The sequence below is a fragment of the Notothenia rossii genome, assembly GCF_949606895.1.
Source record: "Notothenia rossii genome assembly, chromosome: 2".
Lineage (NCBI taxonomy): Eukaryota > Metazoa > Chordata > Actinopteri > Perciformes > Nototheniidae > Notothenia > Notothenia rossii.
Genome location: NC_136904.1, coordinates 74,869,714 through 74,886,010, shown reverse-complemented (window position 1 = coordinate 74,886,010; position 16,297 = coordinate 74,869,714). Strand labels below are relative to the sequence as shown.

Below are 16,297 nucleotides of genomic sequence, written 5' to 3'. Positions count from 1 at the left end.
TGCGTATTCCACTGTAGCGCCCGCTACATTAATGGGAAACCCTAGTTTGTACATGTTCAATACATTTGTAACACTGTACACATGAACGTTTCTTTTTTCGGTTCACCAAAAAAAAATCTCACTCCAAGCTGAACTCAAATGTTGGCAGCCCTGCTTAAACACATAAATGAATTACTCAAATTTCACTTATCGCAAAACCGCATTCATGCACCGTCTGTTTTAACCACAGAGCGAGTCACAATAGTCCGATATAAGCATGAAACAAACACGGCCGAGTTCAAGTTATATTCCCCGGGTGAGCTGAGCAGGCAGAGTCCCTGTAGCATCATGGAGCTGCTAGCAGAGAGACAGGAAGCTATCAACAGTAGTCACTGAGCAGAGCTGTCACTCAATGTGACCCCGCCCTAATGTATGCAAACCCTTTAAGACCTAATATAACTAAAGGGGTTGCGTTTTTAAACTATTCGGTCACCAATCCATAGTCATGAAGGGGGAATTTAACTATACAGCGAATATGTTTTTTTGAACCACGATGCAAACATGTTTATTTCTGCCTTAAAGTTGGGCCTTTTAACATGGGGGTCTATGGAAACTGCTCCCTTCTGCAGACTGCTCCTACTGGCCACTAGATTAACTGCAGTTTGAGGCACTTCCTTATTTGCCTCCCGGCTCTGCCCCAGAGTTTGCCGCTTGATTTTACTTCAATGGTGGTTGAGGAAAATGCTGACTTGATTTTGGCACTTATTGAAAAGTCAAGTGTGATAGATAAATAGTTTTTACCTTTTTTATGTTGCCTTTGTTCAGAACCAGGTTAGCTATCTACAATTATTTCCAGTCTTAAATCTTGGCTGAACATTAAAGGTCCCATGGCTGTAGCTTATATACCATACAGACATGAAAGTATTGACCTTCTCATTTAACCCTTGACAAAAATGCAACTTTCCATATCAGACTCTTCCTTTAAGACTTCTTGCTCTGAACCAAAGTGTACAGAAGATAGATTGAGAAAGCCACTGACATCACCATTTTTACACTCAACCATTTGCAGGGCAACAAGTGTCCCATTCCACTAGTAGTTTATGAGCTCCAATTCCCACCAGCTAGCGATACACACTGTCAGGATTTACAGTTATGATCTGGCATTAGAGCTATCCTAATACGGGTCAGCGCTGTCTGGGAGCCAGTCAGGACATTATCTCAGCAGTCAAGTTCAGACTATAAAAACACTACTTTACTGTCCATCCCACCCAACGTTTTGTCTCCAAAGTTAAGATTTAGGGACCAGCTCTGCACTGTCTCAGTTATCGGATGTCTTTTGTGAAGTTTACTACTCTGTTAGATCATTTTGCACAAGACCCTCTCTCTGTGGCTATAAACAGTGCCATAAAGGGATCAGTGAGGCTGACCTCTGTAAAGCCCATAAAAAGATCTCTGTCTCTGATAATGTCACTGATATATAAGCGATAGCCGTGCCCGAATGGGCACATTCAGCACTGTCTTTGGTGAAAACATGGCCCTTACTGTCCTGCTTTCTTTATTTTTCAATCTTCTTCTCATTGTCTGATTGTTGGTTATTCTAATTTATTTTCTGTTGGTCTTTATCCCTCTCTGACCTTTATATCCCTAAGAAAGCACTGATAAAATTCCCTAAACTGGACTTCAATATCGAAACTTTAATATTTGTGTTGAATACATTCATTTGATGCATGCTGTCTCTGCTGATGCTTAGATTAATGTTCCTGAAATGAAGAAATGGGCAAGGCCATTTCTATCGCATAACAACATTAACACATTTTGCTTGATTTTGCTTCACGAATTTTCAACTATTAGTATGTGAGGATTATATCTAAAAATGCCTTGAGAGGACACATGCTGGTTGAGAAGTAAACATGGATGTTACCCATGATGGATTTAAAAAACAGTTATACACACTGCGTTTAAATGAGTATTGTAAACATAACTTCTGTAAAAAAATCTATCTTTAAAGATAAAATAAGTAATAAAGGACACAGGTGTGCAGAGAGGGAACAGAGTCAGGTGATGGGAATGACTAGACAACTAAAGAGGGGTGAGTGGTTGTACAAAATGTAAAGAAAGACACATCAGGAATGGAAGGGAAAATACCGCAATGAAAACAGCCCGAAGAAGGGGGAGAGTCCTGAGAGGCAGAAAGGGCACTCGTATTTAACAAAAACATGGTTCTCTTAAAGTAGAAGTAGACATTGCACTAGACAGTGATTTTATGGCGCTGAAGAGCTCCAAGTGTAAGTGATTCAAATCCTTTATTACGTCTCAGACACCCCCAGTCTGCCTTTTGTCAATGGGAGAGATAATTAGCTCTTATTATCCTTGTTAATAGTATTGGCTTTTGCCTTCTTACAAAAACGGCCTGCATTAAAAGAGCGTATTACTTCCATTACCTGTGATCACCAATCATGAATCTCCAGTCATTGGATCTTATCAAACCCTGATGCAATGCATTAAACCATCATTTTACTAAATACCATTCCCAACCGTCACAAGAGGGTACATAAAGGAACACATTTATATAGTGAATGGTTTGCAATAATGACCTTATATTTATTTAGAAATTAGTTTTAAAGCTGAAATATTGATTTCTGATTATGATGTTGATGAGTACAATATAGTCTGATATTATAATTAAGGAAAGCAAATTCTCTCACACCCATGGCCTTTTCCTCTTTCCTTTTTCAGTCACCTCTTTTCACTAAATGAGCAAACACCATTCTGAACACTTTGGCAGAGATGTGTTTGAGAGGGCCGCTCATCCTCAAGTGCAAATCAGAGATAGCGCTCAGTGCTTTGAGCTAATGAAGAGAGGGAAGGCTGATGGGACGCACTGACACAGAGTATAGAGGAGGTGTTTACATTTCAAGTGTTTTAGAATGTTGTTCCTGATTGAATGTGAATCTATTAAACCCAGAAGCTGTAGAGAGGTGTGACTTCTCCCTATCTCTGGTGTTAGGAGGGGCTGCATAGTGTGTCACGACGAGAGGCAGTGAATGTGTACTTGTATGTGAGATTAGTGATATTACACCACATATATGAGAGAACCTAATACTGGTTTTCTGATTTGTATCATGGTACTGTATCATATTTCACTCAAATTGCCAGGCTTTTTATTTTATTTGGAAGCCAATCTGATATCCCATGAGCAAGGAAAATAAGGTTTCCCTTGTGAAGTATGATGAATATCGTTATGTATGGAGGAAGATAAGGATGAGGCACTCTGATAATATACAAGATATGTGTAGACAAGATGTGTACTGTGTCATCACAGGGAAAAGCAATAAGGCTTTTATTTGTATTGTTTCATAGCTGTTATAAACTGAGGAGGGTAATGTTTGTTCGGCTGAAACTGAAAATAGGCTTGCTTTTTTTTTTTCATATGCAATAAGTTCCAGCCTGCATCTCGCCTATAACGCCACCATCTCTGCAATGATCTCTCATCCTTTGCTTCGCCTCCTCACCGCGCTGCCTTTGATTTCAAGAGCTGAACTATTCTGCAACATTTGTTGATGTGGTCCTGCAAGTAAATGCTGCAGAATTGTGCTCCTCTTGGAATTGTTCTTCTTCGCTGACCACCTGGAGAGGAACCCACCTTCCTCGGCTATGCATGGCAAAGAGACAGAGAGTGTGATTTTTTCATGTGCGATAGCCAACTCACACACACACACACACACACACACACACACACACACACACACACACACACACACACACACACACACACACACACACACACACACTTAAACAATAATGTGCTTTCATACAGAACATGTTGCCTTTGAATTATTGCCACTGATAAAATGTTATATTGTATTCAATGTCTTTTTTTACAACCCAAATATACATATGGGACAAAAAACTAACTGCAATAATTTAGGGTTATTAGAGCCTCAAATATTCAAACAATTCACAATAATTAAGATTAAACCATGTTGTTTCATGCATGCATATATTTTTTGAGACATTTTTAGGAATTTGATTTAGAAAGATAGCTTTAGTAGGGTAATGAAATGCAACACATATCTGGACCAGGGATTTTATTTTACCAGCGTCTTTGAGCACTTGTAAGTATAATTTATTATTATGTATGTATTATTATACACCATTCAATCTTATACATCATTGATTCTGCATCAGTATAGGGAACACTGGCTTTGAATGTTGGCATTTGGACACAAATCATTTTGGGTACAATTGTCTGCTATAGACATAATTCTTATAGTATTGTTCCATCAGTTTTCCAATGAAGTTGAACAAATTGGTTTCACCCCTGTTTTCACGCAGTTTGACACAGGTTTTATAGAGTTTCTCGATTGATCAAATATCAGAAAGAATCAATACAATTACAACATTACATTACAATAAGTGCATTCGACCAAGAAGATACAAACTTGAAGAAAACAGAATCATATAAGTACATCAGGTTTGATAGAGCCAAAACATTTCAAGTGCTACTCAACAGGCTTTAGATAAGCCAGTGCTTTGTTAGTATGTAAGTGCTTTGTTAGTATGTAAGTGCTTTTTATTTTATTTTAATTTATTTTTTAATATTTATTCATTTTTTTATTTTATTGCTCGAAGTGGAGTCGAAAGAGATGAGTTTTAGGTCTGCGCCGGAAGATGTGTAAGCTATCTGCTGTCCTGATGTCAATTGGGAGCTCATTCCACCATTTTGGAGCCAGGATTGCAAACCCAGGTGTTTTTGCTGATGGGAACTTGGGTCCCCCTCGCAGTGCGGGTGCAGCGAGCCGTTTGGCTGATGCAGAGCGGAGTGCACGTGCTGGGGTGTACGGTTTAACCATGTCCTGGATGTAGGAAGGGCCAGATCCATTCGCAGCATGGTACGCAAGTACCATTGTCTTGAAGTGGATTCTAGCAGTTACTGGAAGCCGGTGGAGCGGTGTGGTGTGGGAACATTTAGGAAGGTTGAAGACCAGACGAGCCGCTGAATTCTGGACGAGCTGCAGAGGTCGGATGCCACATGCAGGTAGACCAGCCAGGAGGGAGCTGCAGTAGTCTAGGTGTGAGATGACGAGAGCCTGGACCAGAAGCTGCGTCGCTTTCTGGGTCAAGAGGGGACGTATCCTCCTGATGTTGTAAAGCGTGAGTTTCAGCAGATGGTCAGTACAGTACAATGTAGACAGTACAGAGACAGGTGGAGGGAGACAGACAGGTATTTCTTCTACATGATCTGCCTTCCAGCTGCTCTGGTGTTGTTAAGGTCTAGTGTGTAGGAAGCGGCGGGCCTCACAAACCAGCCTGCCGCCTCTGAGTCTCAGGGCCTGCTCTGAGATGTAGATGTTCTGGATGACTTCCAGATCTCATTAACTTTGGGCTGAATACTGAGAGTCAGATCAGAGCCCCCACGGCCACTGGGTCAGGTTAGTATTCTCTCACCCTCTGATAGTTGCCTTAGAAGTGTGTTCAGTATATACTGAAGTGTACATCCTCAAACTCTCCCATTTCCAAGTATTATTTATTGGAAATCTACACAACATAAGACACATCTATGATGGATACTGCATTGTAATGTACGTATGCGCAACACATTTTAGTAATTTATTAAAGCCTTAACTAAGGTTTTATATACAGTGCACTTTATAAGATACATCGAATATAACAAATTAGACTATTTCTTATGAATATAGATAGTCATGTAGTCAAATTAAAAGTTTTGAATTCAGTGACTGATAAAAGCTTACATTTCATAATGTCGCTTATTATAAATCCTTCTTTGTGATGTTTGCTGATTCTTCTGAGTAACCTTCACTTCACTTTGAATATCTCTCATAGTCTTTGATGTAAGGATCACCATTCAGTACAATATATTCTCTCAATGCGAAAAGCCTTAGTACAGCTGATGCAGACACGATCTCTCTTTTCATATTTGCAATGACGCTGTTTAACCAGAATTTCTTTGAATAAGCTCAACCATAGTTTGGTTAATAAACAAATGTAATTCAACCCATATAATACATTATATAAGATGTTGTTATCATGTTATGCATCATCAAGGTTTAGAACTTTATGTATTGCTTTATGAATGTGCAATGTCAGTGCGTTCACTTTTGATATGGGCTTCACAGATATGGTCCCCTACCTCTATTTATTTCATTAAATGTGACCCTGATAAAATTGTTACAAAAGAGATTAATTTTAGCAACACACAAGACATCCTTTCAGTTTTGCCTTGCTGCCTCCTTCCACTCTGCCTTTTTTTTTGGCTCCCTACTCACTGACACCGGTCCATCAGCAGCCAACATGCAAACTCTATCCAATACTGAGTATTTTTCATCTGTATGGATTGGACGTATTCTCTAGGGAAATAACAAGGTTTATTGTTCCGATTGTAATTATACTCATAGAGTTCATTTTGTCGCACAGGAGGTAAAATCTCCAGGCTTCATTTACGTTTGACAATCCGTCTAGTTCAACGTTCTTTCTGTCACTGCTGAAGCCATGTGTAGCGGTTTGTCAATTTGTGTGTGCGCCCATACCAGCATGTGTGTGCTAACCTCCTTGCCACCACGTGTGTGTCCATCTTGGGGTGATGCATGGTCAGCCATTGTAGAGCTCCACTGTGGCCTTGGAACAGAGTCTGGCCCGACAGATTGCAGCAGGGCGCTGCGAGGTGCGGAGAAGAACATCCCCTCAGTTCAGTGAAGGTCGGGCAGAGGCATCATTAGGTTGACAGTCTAAAACTGGGTCTTGTGGGGTGGGGGTGTTGAATGACGTTTTTTTACTCAAGGACAAGCCGGTATCAGAGGTTAATGACAGAGGCAGCCTTGGTACGCCATAGGGGAGGCCACTTATAATACTGATGCACATGGTGCGTGTATGTGTGTATGTCAAGATTTTGAAGGGAAATATCAATGACAAAATGTTGGAACTGGAATTGAATCAACGATCAATGGTCCACCTTTTTAACATGTCTACTACTTTTATTCTTACTCATTTAAATTGCATTAGAGGCTAACAAGGATTTTAAAAAGACAAATAGTCTTGTACAGAGTCTGATATAGGGCTGGCCATTTCCAATAAATGTAATCCAATAAACGTGTAAATGACTAAACATTCTTTTTGCGGATAAAACTAAATATGAAAAAGTCTGCACCAAATGTGTGTGTTCTGGTTGTGTAAACCTCCATGCCTCTGTCCTAATTGTTCCCATCTGATCAGAGAAGTTGTGGTTTCAAACGCTTCCTTGTACTCCCCACAGCTCCATTTATCACAGGCAGCCATGGAGACACACAAAGGCACTTGGTGCTTCAAGGTGAATCACTTCAAATTGCTCAGCTTGTGTTACCTTGTTAAATCGATGGGCTTGGTGTCAACCGGCAGCAATGGAAATCTCACCAGGCAGGAGACTTTTACATGCCTCTGTGACGTGGAAGTAATTTTAAGGTTCAGAAAAATGCAATTAAAAGCCATCTCTAATGTGTCTAACTTGTGTAGAACCGGGCAAGCTTTTCAGTTAATGTTCTTAAGAAGAGAAACTGCTTGTATGCCTTCTGTTTTATCAACACACACTGGTGCAGTCACCTACTTCAATTAACATGTTTGTTTTACAAAAAGGAGTTTCCTTGCTTCTTCTCCTTATTTCAATTAGTCTAGGAAAGGAGACCCGATTAATTTCTTTCAGGCAATGGCGATACAAAATCCAACTTTTCCTATTCATTCTGTAATTTGTATTACAAAAAAGCTTGTGTTTGATAGTAATACATGTGTTGTGTGTGAATGTGTTAGCAACAGAGAACTCATTACTTCATTACACACTTTCTTACACAAGGCTTCTGGAATAAGTTCAGCAGCTTGGGCTGGATGAGACTCATTTTGGCAGCATTTTTTATGCATAAAACCCTTCTCTGTTTGAAAAGACTTCTGGGAATTTAAGCTTTAAACATATTCTCTCCAAAAATGATTGAAAAAAATTGCTATTTAATCTTATGCTCCTGACGTCTGAGATGTAGAAATAATGTTGTTTGTACCTGCCCTCCTACAGTATGTATGTAAGTATATTCACGTTAAGTAGTATTGCAATGTTTTATTTATTCAGCTTTAACACTTGACTGATACAGTATATTGTGTCACAGTGCTTAGCTCAAATGCGAGTTTATTTTAGTTGACTAATATTGAGTTTATTAACTTTCTATTTTTACAAAGATTCCGCTGCAGAATAAGGTGCACAAGGCAGCCACATATCAATTAAGGTTTTATTTGGCCTTATTATATGTTTGTGTATGCGCTGACACACTCATGTTACACAGGTGTTCGAGTGAGTTCCTGACGTGTGTGCCAAGTAATTTGAGTCACTGCTGTGTATGGTTGCTCCAGTCCTGACACATATTGGGTTTTTTGGGAGGCAGCTGTGCCCAAATCTGTAATACATTTTTGTCTTTTAGATGTCTTGTGTGTAGTTTTTATCAAGGCACCAAGAGCCTGATTGTGCTGCCTGCTCACGGGACTGGTCTTTGTTGTTGTTGTTAATGAAACATGGATGTATGGTGTGCATATTAAACAATGGTGACTGAGCTGTGGTGGGATGTGAAGTGGTTTGTCTCTTGGGAGAATGTCCAGGGTGAAGTGCTACAGTTTTCATCATCAACCTCATGTTGCCTTTTTTTAAAGTAGCTCTGGATCCAGTGACATATGAAGGAAGTCAATATTTGTGTTCAACAGTTAATTGGACAGATTGGCTGGGTTTATTGTATTGAAGGCCAAGCTGAAGTCAATGAACAGGAGGCGGGCTAAGGTTGATTTTAAGTGTGGAGGTTGCCATGTTGACAGCATCCTCAACAGACCTATTTGCTTTGTAAGCAAACAAAACATATCCATCAGAGGGCTGGTGCTGGATTTCAAATATAAAGACACTCAAACACCTTCATGATGAGATGTAAGGGCAATTGGTCCGAAGTCATTTAGTTGGGAGATCTTGTTTTATTTTGGAACAGTGAAAATTGTCCTGAAGCATTTTGACAATGTCAGTGAACATTAGAGCAAGTTGGGCTGAACAGTGGCTCAAACTTTCTTAACATGAGTTTTTGATTAAAAATAAAACACTCTAGAGTCTAGGTATTTAGTTTCTAGAGTCTAGACACTAAACACCTTCAGTGAGTTGTCCAGTGTGATTTTGTGTTCTTTAAAAATGCCTTTCTAAAATCACATTTAATAATTCAGCGTCAATTATTCATTGAGACTTACTAATTAGAAGGTAGTGTTAATCAGGCCTTGAACTGTGTGAAACGTCAGGATTAAACTTTTTAGCGTGTAAATTGGGAGAAGAAAAATATGTGTTAAAAATGTTTTGCATTGCAAATGTTTCTGATTCCAAGGTAAAAAATTCAGTTTAAAAGTTAGGAATATTGGTGTCTGAGTCTCTGCAGAGGTCAACTGTTTGACCATTTCAATATGAATCATAATTGTTAATACTTAGTGTAAAAGTTCCAAAAACCAGAGCAGATGGTCTCATTATATTTAAGTGAACTTTCTGCATACATTTCCATATTTAAAAAGAAATTAATCTGTAAATCCTAGCCTCTGAATGATGAATTTCTGATTTAAAAAAACAATCACTGTTAAAGGTAGGAGGTAATTCACTTCAGAAACACTTTTTGTTATATTCCATGGAATGCTCTTAACATCCCGATAGCAATGAATACATGAAATGGATGGATGTCTGCTCATCACCTCAAGCTCAACCTTGACAAAACTGAACTGCTTTTCCTTCCGGGAAAAGATTGTCCCACTGTTGACCTAACAATCAACATTGGCTCCTCGGTTGTTTCCCCGACTCAGACTGCAAGTAATCTGGATGTGATCCTAGATAATAAACTGTCCTTCACTGCAAACATCGCTGCTACAACCCGCTGCTGCAGATACATGCTTTACAACATCAGGAGGATACGTCCCCTCCTGACCCAGAAAGCGACGCAGGTTCTGGCCCAGGCTCTCGTCATCTCACGCCTAGCCTACTGCAACTCCCTCCTGGCTGGTCTACCTGCATCTGCCATCCGACCTCTGCAGCTCATCCAGAATGCAGCGGCTCGTCTGGTCTTCAACCTTCCAACATTTTCCCACACCACCCCGCTCCTCCGCTCCCTTCACTGGCTTCCAGTAACTGCTAGAATCCACTTCAAAACATTGATACTTGCGTACCATGCTGCGAATGGATCTGGCCCTTCCTACATCCAGGACATGGTTAAACCGTACACCCCAGCGCGTGCACTCCGCTCTGCATCGCCCAAACAGCTCGCTGCACCCGCACTGCGAGGGGGACCCAAGTTCCCATCAGCAAAAACACGTGGGTTTGCTATCCTGGCTCCAAAATGGTGGAATGAGCTCCCCATTGAAATCAGGACAGCAGATAGTTTGCACATCTTCCGGCGCAGACTGAAAACTCATCTCTTTTGACTCCACTTCGAGCGATAGAATTACTAACAAAGAACTGCTAACAAAGCACTTATATACTAATAAAGGGCTGGCTTATCTAAAACCAGTTGAGTAGCACTTGTAATGTTTGGCTCTATGAAACCTGATGTACTTATATGATTCTGTTTTCTTCAAGGTTGTATCTTCCTGGTCGAATGTACTTATTGTAAGTCGCTTTGGATAAAAGCGTCAGCTAAATGCAATGTAATGTAAAAATGCTTTGACAATAAATATATACAAATATTTCATCTGTGGAAGCCGTGGCGCTGTAAAAAGCTAGACCGATTACAGTATCTGCTCGGCCCGCGGCAGGTAATTGGATTGCCTACCTAACTGTCAGCCTTCCATCTCGTGCACAAACTTATCTTGTGCCCTCATTGGTCATGTGCGCATTCGTGTGTGTTGGAGGAGGGGCTCTGTAAGGAAGTCTGAAGGAAGGGGCAGATTTTTAATGCTTGAGTTGTGATGATTATCAACACCCAGCTTTTCCAATACCTTTTGGTTTTTAATGTGTACTTTAAAGAAATAATATATGTTTTAAATATTATGTCATTGGGGAAACATTATGAGGATGTGATGTGTACATAGGTATTCTTGCCTGTTTCCTGTTATAGCCGCCACCTTCTCTCCTCCCCTTACCCTCCTGTCAAGTGTCTGTGTGAATTTACAATACATTTTTCTCAAATGTGTACATATTGTCTTCCTCTCACCCCCAGCATGCCAACCAGGCTTCTTCAAGGCATATGCTGGAAACATCAACTGTTCAAAGTGCCCTCCGCATTGTTTCAGCTATGGAGAAGGGGCTGCTATCTGCCGCTGTGAGACGGGCTTCTTCAGAGCGGAGAGAGATCCTCCATCCATGGCTTGTACACGTGAGTATATCAGCAAACAGGGGCTTAATGATTACTTATGACCTATTACTCATTAGGCACATAGATTCCCTGGCTTTTAGTCATCTATTATGCGAGCTATGTCATGGGGGAGCTTTGAGCCTCACATTAAAGATCTCTATACTTGTGTAGGCCGAACATACTGGGTAAATTATTGCTTTGTCTCTGGAGTTGGTGGATTACTCCAGTGGTTTCTCAATATTAGCTGTGGCCGTAAATCCAGTCTCGTCTGCAAGACTTATCTGGTATGAAACTGCATTAGTGAGTCTCTGGATGAATTACATGGCTTTTGTTCAGCTGCCTCGTCTTCATTGATGATTCACCGACTGTCATTACGACTTCATATTTACATTAAATTACAGTTTAACCGGACTAATTCTCCTTTAATTAAAAAGCCATTTAGCTGTCACTGAGATAGACGGGGGCCACGTCTGAGAGCTCCACTGGGTGAAAGAGTGTATTTGTCTTTTATGGAAGCACAAAGCCAAATTATTGTGGAGAAGCTGTGGGTTTACAGTTCCCTGCGAGATGCACTGATTGCAGAGACAATCTTCATAGTGGCTGACTCCTCATGCAATATTTTCATCTCTAAATTTAGACTCAGATGATGAAACATCCTGCTTCTGCTCATAGCAATCTATGCATTTAATACCTGCAGGCCTTTTCAGTGCAACAGCAGTCTCATATTGTTGGAAAGATATTATATTCAATAGTGCTGAAAATAACTAGTATTATTATGAGTGATCTGTCAGGTTGAAATATATATAATTTAGTATGAGGACATTTGATTAATAGCCATGGTTCATAGCATCTACATTATATAAAAAGTGTAAATGTCTTTATAACACCAGCCTAAATCCCTTCTTTAAAAATGGGTTTAATCATTTATCTACTTGCATTGAATTATGGAGTTCAAATTACCAGTTTCAACACATAAAGCACACTTTGTTTTAGGTGTCAGTTCAAGGGTTCTTCAACAGTTGTTGGTAGTTGTTGAACTAAATCTTCCAGGGTAAACAAAATCTTAAATCTCTAAGGCTGCTTTTTCTCCCGGTACAAGCAATGTGTATAACTAAAGGCTTGTAGGACTGTGACAACCCGGCAAACAGAGGTGTAGACTAATACATCTATCCTAACAAGCTGTGAGTTCTGTGTTTACTCACATAATGCAATTTAATCAAGAGCTTGTATGCTAGCACATAAAACGGGTATGTTAACAAAGGTAGAGAGCAAGAAAGAGAAGATGTCACAGGAGGAGAGATAAAGGTGAAGAGAAAGTGTAAAGGCGGCTGGATGGTGTAGACAGTGAAGAGAGAAAGGGAGGAGGGTGCTGATACCAATCTCCCCCTAGAGGAGAATGGGAGCTGATTGATGGCAGTGGGGTTGCTTTGCAGGAGGGGTGGATTCTCCTCGATGGAGAGAATAGAGGAGGTGAGATAATGGCCGATAGACGCCGAAAGAGATAAAGAGAGAGAGATTGTACAATCGCTGACAGAAGTAGAGGAGGGGTAGGAGGAGCTTTCCTGTCTGCTGAGATTTTTAGCAAAGGTAGGGAGGGAGAGGAATGAAGGGATGGTGAAGGTGAGGGAAGCATCCCATTGTCTAGGCAGACAGTGAGTTTGGCAGGATGGGAGTGTTCAAATCCCTCAGGCCTTTTAACTCCACCCTGTTGACAGCTGGCCGCCTGCTACAGCACAATACTTACCCTGACACACAAACACACGCACATTCAGAGAGCACAAAAATACCTCAGCAAAGTGAAACATAAGCAAGGTGAAATACCTATGAATGTTTACTTCGCTCCAGAGGAGTTTTTTGGTAGGGCATTATTATTATCAAGTGTATGCTACAATGTACCTTTGTGAATTGTGTATACATTACCAGACTTTGTAAATATTCATGAAGAGGATTTAGAATTCAGTCTTAGATTAGGTGTTCCTCAGGGGTCAACTTTGGGTCCTGTGCTTTTTTTATTGCATGTAGTGTGTGATCTCTCCTGCATGATAATATGGGTTGCTTGGTTAATGTTAAAACTGCTTTGATGACAGTGGAGTGTCCTAAAAATCCATGACAACGAGGCAAACAGTGGATTCCAGTTGTTTTGTTTGTCTGGCATTTTTTCCTCTCTTTTGTTTTCCTTGACCTGAGCCTCCACACTACACACTGACATTTGCAAACTTTTGCAGACAGTAAAAAAAATGTGATTGTCTGCAGTTCAATAAGGTGATGTCTGTCAGTTTTTAAAGAGATAAGCAAAGAAAAAAATGTTTGCCGATAAGAAGACTCCATCCATATGAAGCACTTAAAAAGTATGGGCCTATATTAAGATAGGAGACCAAATAGGATTCTGTGGATTCTAAATGCTGTCGGTCGATATAAACTCCCAGTCCTGGACATCCTGTATGTAACGATGGTAATTGAAAAGTGGCAGGATGTGTACAGAAAAGAGCAAGTGGATAGATGGTCAGTATAACATCCGTATTTAACATCATGTGAAGCCTCACTAGGGTCTAAATTCAGCTGCTACTAGGCTTTTATATTGATCTTTTCAAAAGAATAAAATACATTGTTTCATTGCCAGTGGGCCTAGAAGCCATAAAATGCTGTACTGCTTAAATCCCACAGGTGAAAGTACCTTTTAACTGTTTTAGCTTTTCATTCCTTTTTCCTACTTCTAACAGGCCCTCCATCTCCTCCCCGCAACCTGCTGTTTAACCTCAACGACACCTCTCTGATACTGGAGTGGTCCCCCCCCAGCGACACTGGGGGTCGCCGGGATCTCACCTACAACGTCCAGTGCAAACGCTGTGGCCCCGAAGCAGATCAGTGCCAGTTCTGTGAAGAGGAGCTTCGCTACCTACCACGACAGTTAGGTCTGACCAATGCCACGGTCACTGTCATGGACTTCTCAGCACACGCCAATTACACCTTTGAGATCGAGTCCCTCAACAGTGTGTCAGAGATGAGCTCCTTCCCTCGCCCGGTCGCCATCATCACAGTCAGCACAGATCAGGGTGGTGAGTGTTGAATTGTACTTGTTGTTTAGAGTTAATTATATGGTATATCACTTTGACTGCAACACTGTGATCTTCGAAAAGTTAATTCTGCTTTAATTTGGGCTGAAAACCTTCCCATTACATCTACAGTACTTTCAGTATTCAGTACAAGTTTCACCTAATGTGCCAAAGATCTTCATTTACAAATTACATTCAAGCAAACCATTTAATGAAAGGTAGGATTAGTTCAACTAATTAGTTAGTGTTGTAGGTACTGCTGCAATATATTCAGAGTCTGACTCTTGATGAATCTCCCACATTTCTTCCTGAAGCGGTTATACCAGTACAGGGGTTATTTATTATTAAAACTAATTAACACCACCATGATCGAGCAAGCATACCTGCTCATTTGAATCCATGTTCATGATAAACAGCTGTAATATTAACTATTGTTGAAGTAACTGGTTACAAAATTGTAGAACTTTTGCTATGAGCTCTTTTTTATTTGTTTATTTTTCATTCTTTGTTCATAGCAACATCTTTACTGTTGTGGTTTGCACCTTTGAAGCAGATAGAGAAATGCAAAAAATAGTTAAATACAGAATGATCTTCCAAGTCATTTTGCTGTAGTATTTTTAGTTTTGCATCCTTAACTGCTGCTCTAAATGATGACAGTATAGGCCAAGAAGAGGTTGTCTCTACCTGCCTACTCCAAATAAAAAATGCTATGCTGAAAGTCCTATATTTCCTCTGGGGCCGTGGTCTGTACTGGAACACTTATGCTTTTAATTTGTGATTTGCAAACACAGTGTTTTCTGTTTTCTCCCTCCTCCCTCCCGTCCTCCCTTGACTATTCTCTCTCCACGTTTTTTCAATTGGGTTTCTGCCATCCTCCCTCTTTCCCTCTCTCTCGCTCTCTCTCCTGTTTCCAATGTTTGTTTTTTCTTTTCTTTGTTCTCTCCTTCATTTTTCCTCTCCTTCCCTTTATCTTTGTGCTGCTGTGGGAGTCAGGGAGCAATACATTTTCTCATACAGCCAAAACACATTAAATGCATTATTCCATGTCACGGGGGACAGTTCTAGCCTTTACAGGTAACTCAATGTTACATGCAGCCTTTTTATATCATTAGGGTGCCCAGTTTAGCACATAGGCTGGGCAGGTCCCTGAGCTGTACACACGACCCATTTTATCACTAATATACCCAGCTGCAGCTGTTTAAAATGCTCATGGGAAGAGGTAGATTCCTGGCCATCAGTCAGTGATAAGCAGCCTGATGAAGTATGTTACCACGATCACCTTCAAATAAGTGTTTTCATGTGCTATTCGAAAACGCTATTGATTGGTTATATGTAGGCTATAACTGCACCGGGAGTTCTCCAGTCATGAATAAAAGTTGAAAAAGTATTCCTCCTTATGCCAAAACACACATTTCAATGTTATATTCTTAACAAACCACTGTACTTGTGGATAATACCAATTAAAGGTGTAATTTGTATTTAATTATAGGCACTTGATAAACTCCATAACTTCAGTCATCTCTTTTCAATTCATATTTCCACTTCTCTCATTATACAACTTACACAACTTTTTTGAGTTTCACATGCCATACAGTCTTACTTTCTATTTTCACACCTCAATTAGTTATTTCAAAGGAAATAACACTGACATGCATATAGGACCGGCTGTCTTTGTTGAGAATGGAGCAGGATGATTCATGCACACAAATAGCCCACACTGTACCAATTACTACTGTCAGTTATAATAATGTCATATTGTGACTTTTCCCATGGAACTTTACATATATTCACGGATAACACCAGTATGTTTTACAACCTGCAGCAGCCATATAACCGTTAACTCATTTATTACTTGTCGGAAATGTATCGAAAACGGTTAATTCTGCAAGGAATACATCTGATTTAGATTTATCATTGGTTGCTTTGTGGAATTAT

At 40.2% G+C, this 16,297-nt stretch overlaps 1 protein-coding gene across 2 annotated transcripts in view; it reads left to right on the top strand.

Annotated features, from left to right (window-relative positions):
• LOC307029403 (ephrin type-A receptor 6-like) overlaps positions 1 to 16,297 on the top strand; it is a 328,394-nt gene that overhangs the window by 240,045 nt on the left and 72,052 nt on the right. For both annotated transcript variants that reach the window (XM_079665352.1, XM_079665351.1), the window contains exons 4-5: positions 11,175 to 11,330; positions 14,030 to 14,365. In XM_079665352.1, coding sequence (XP_079521478.1) covers positions 11,175 to 11,330; positions 14,030 to 14,365 — 492 coding nt within the window. The remainder of the gene's footprint in view (positions 1 to 11,174; positions 11,331 to 14,029; positions 14,366 to 16,297) is intronic.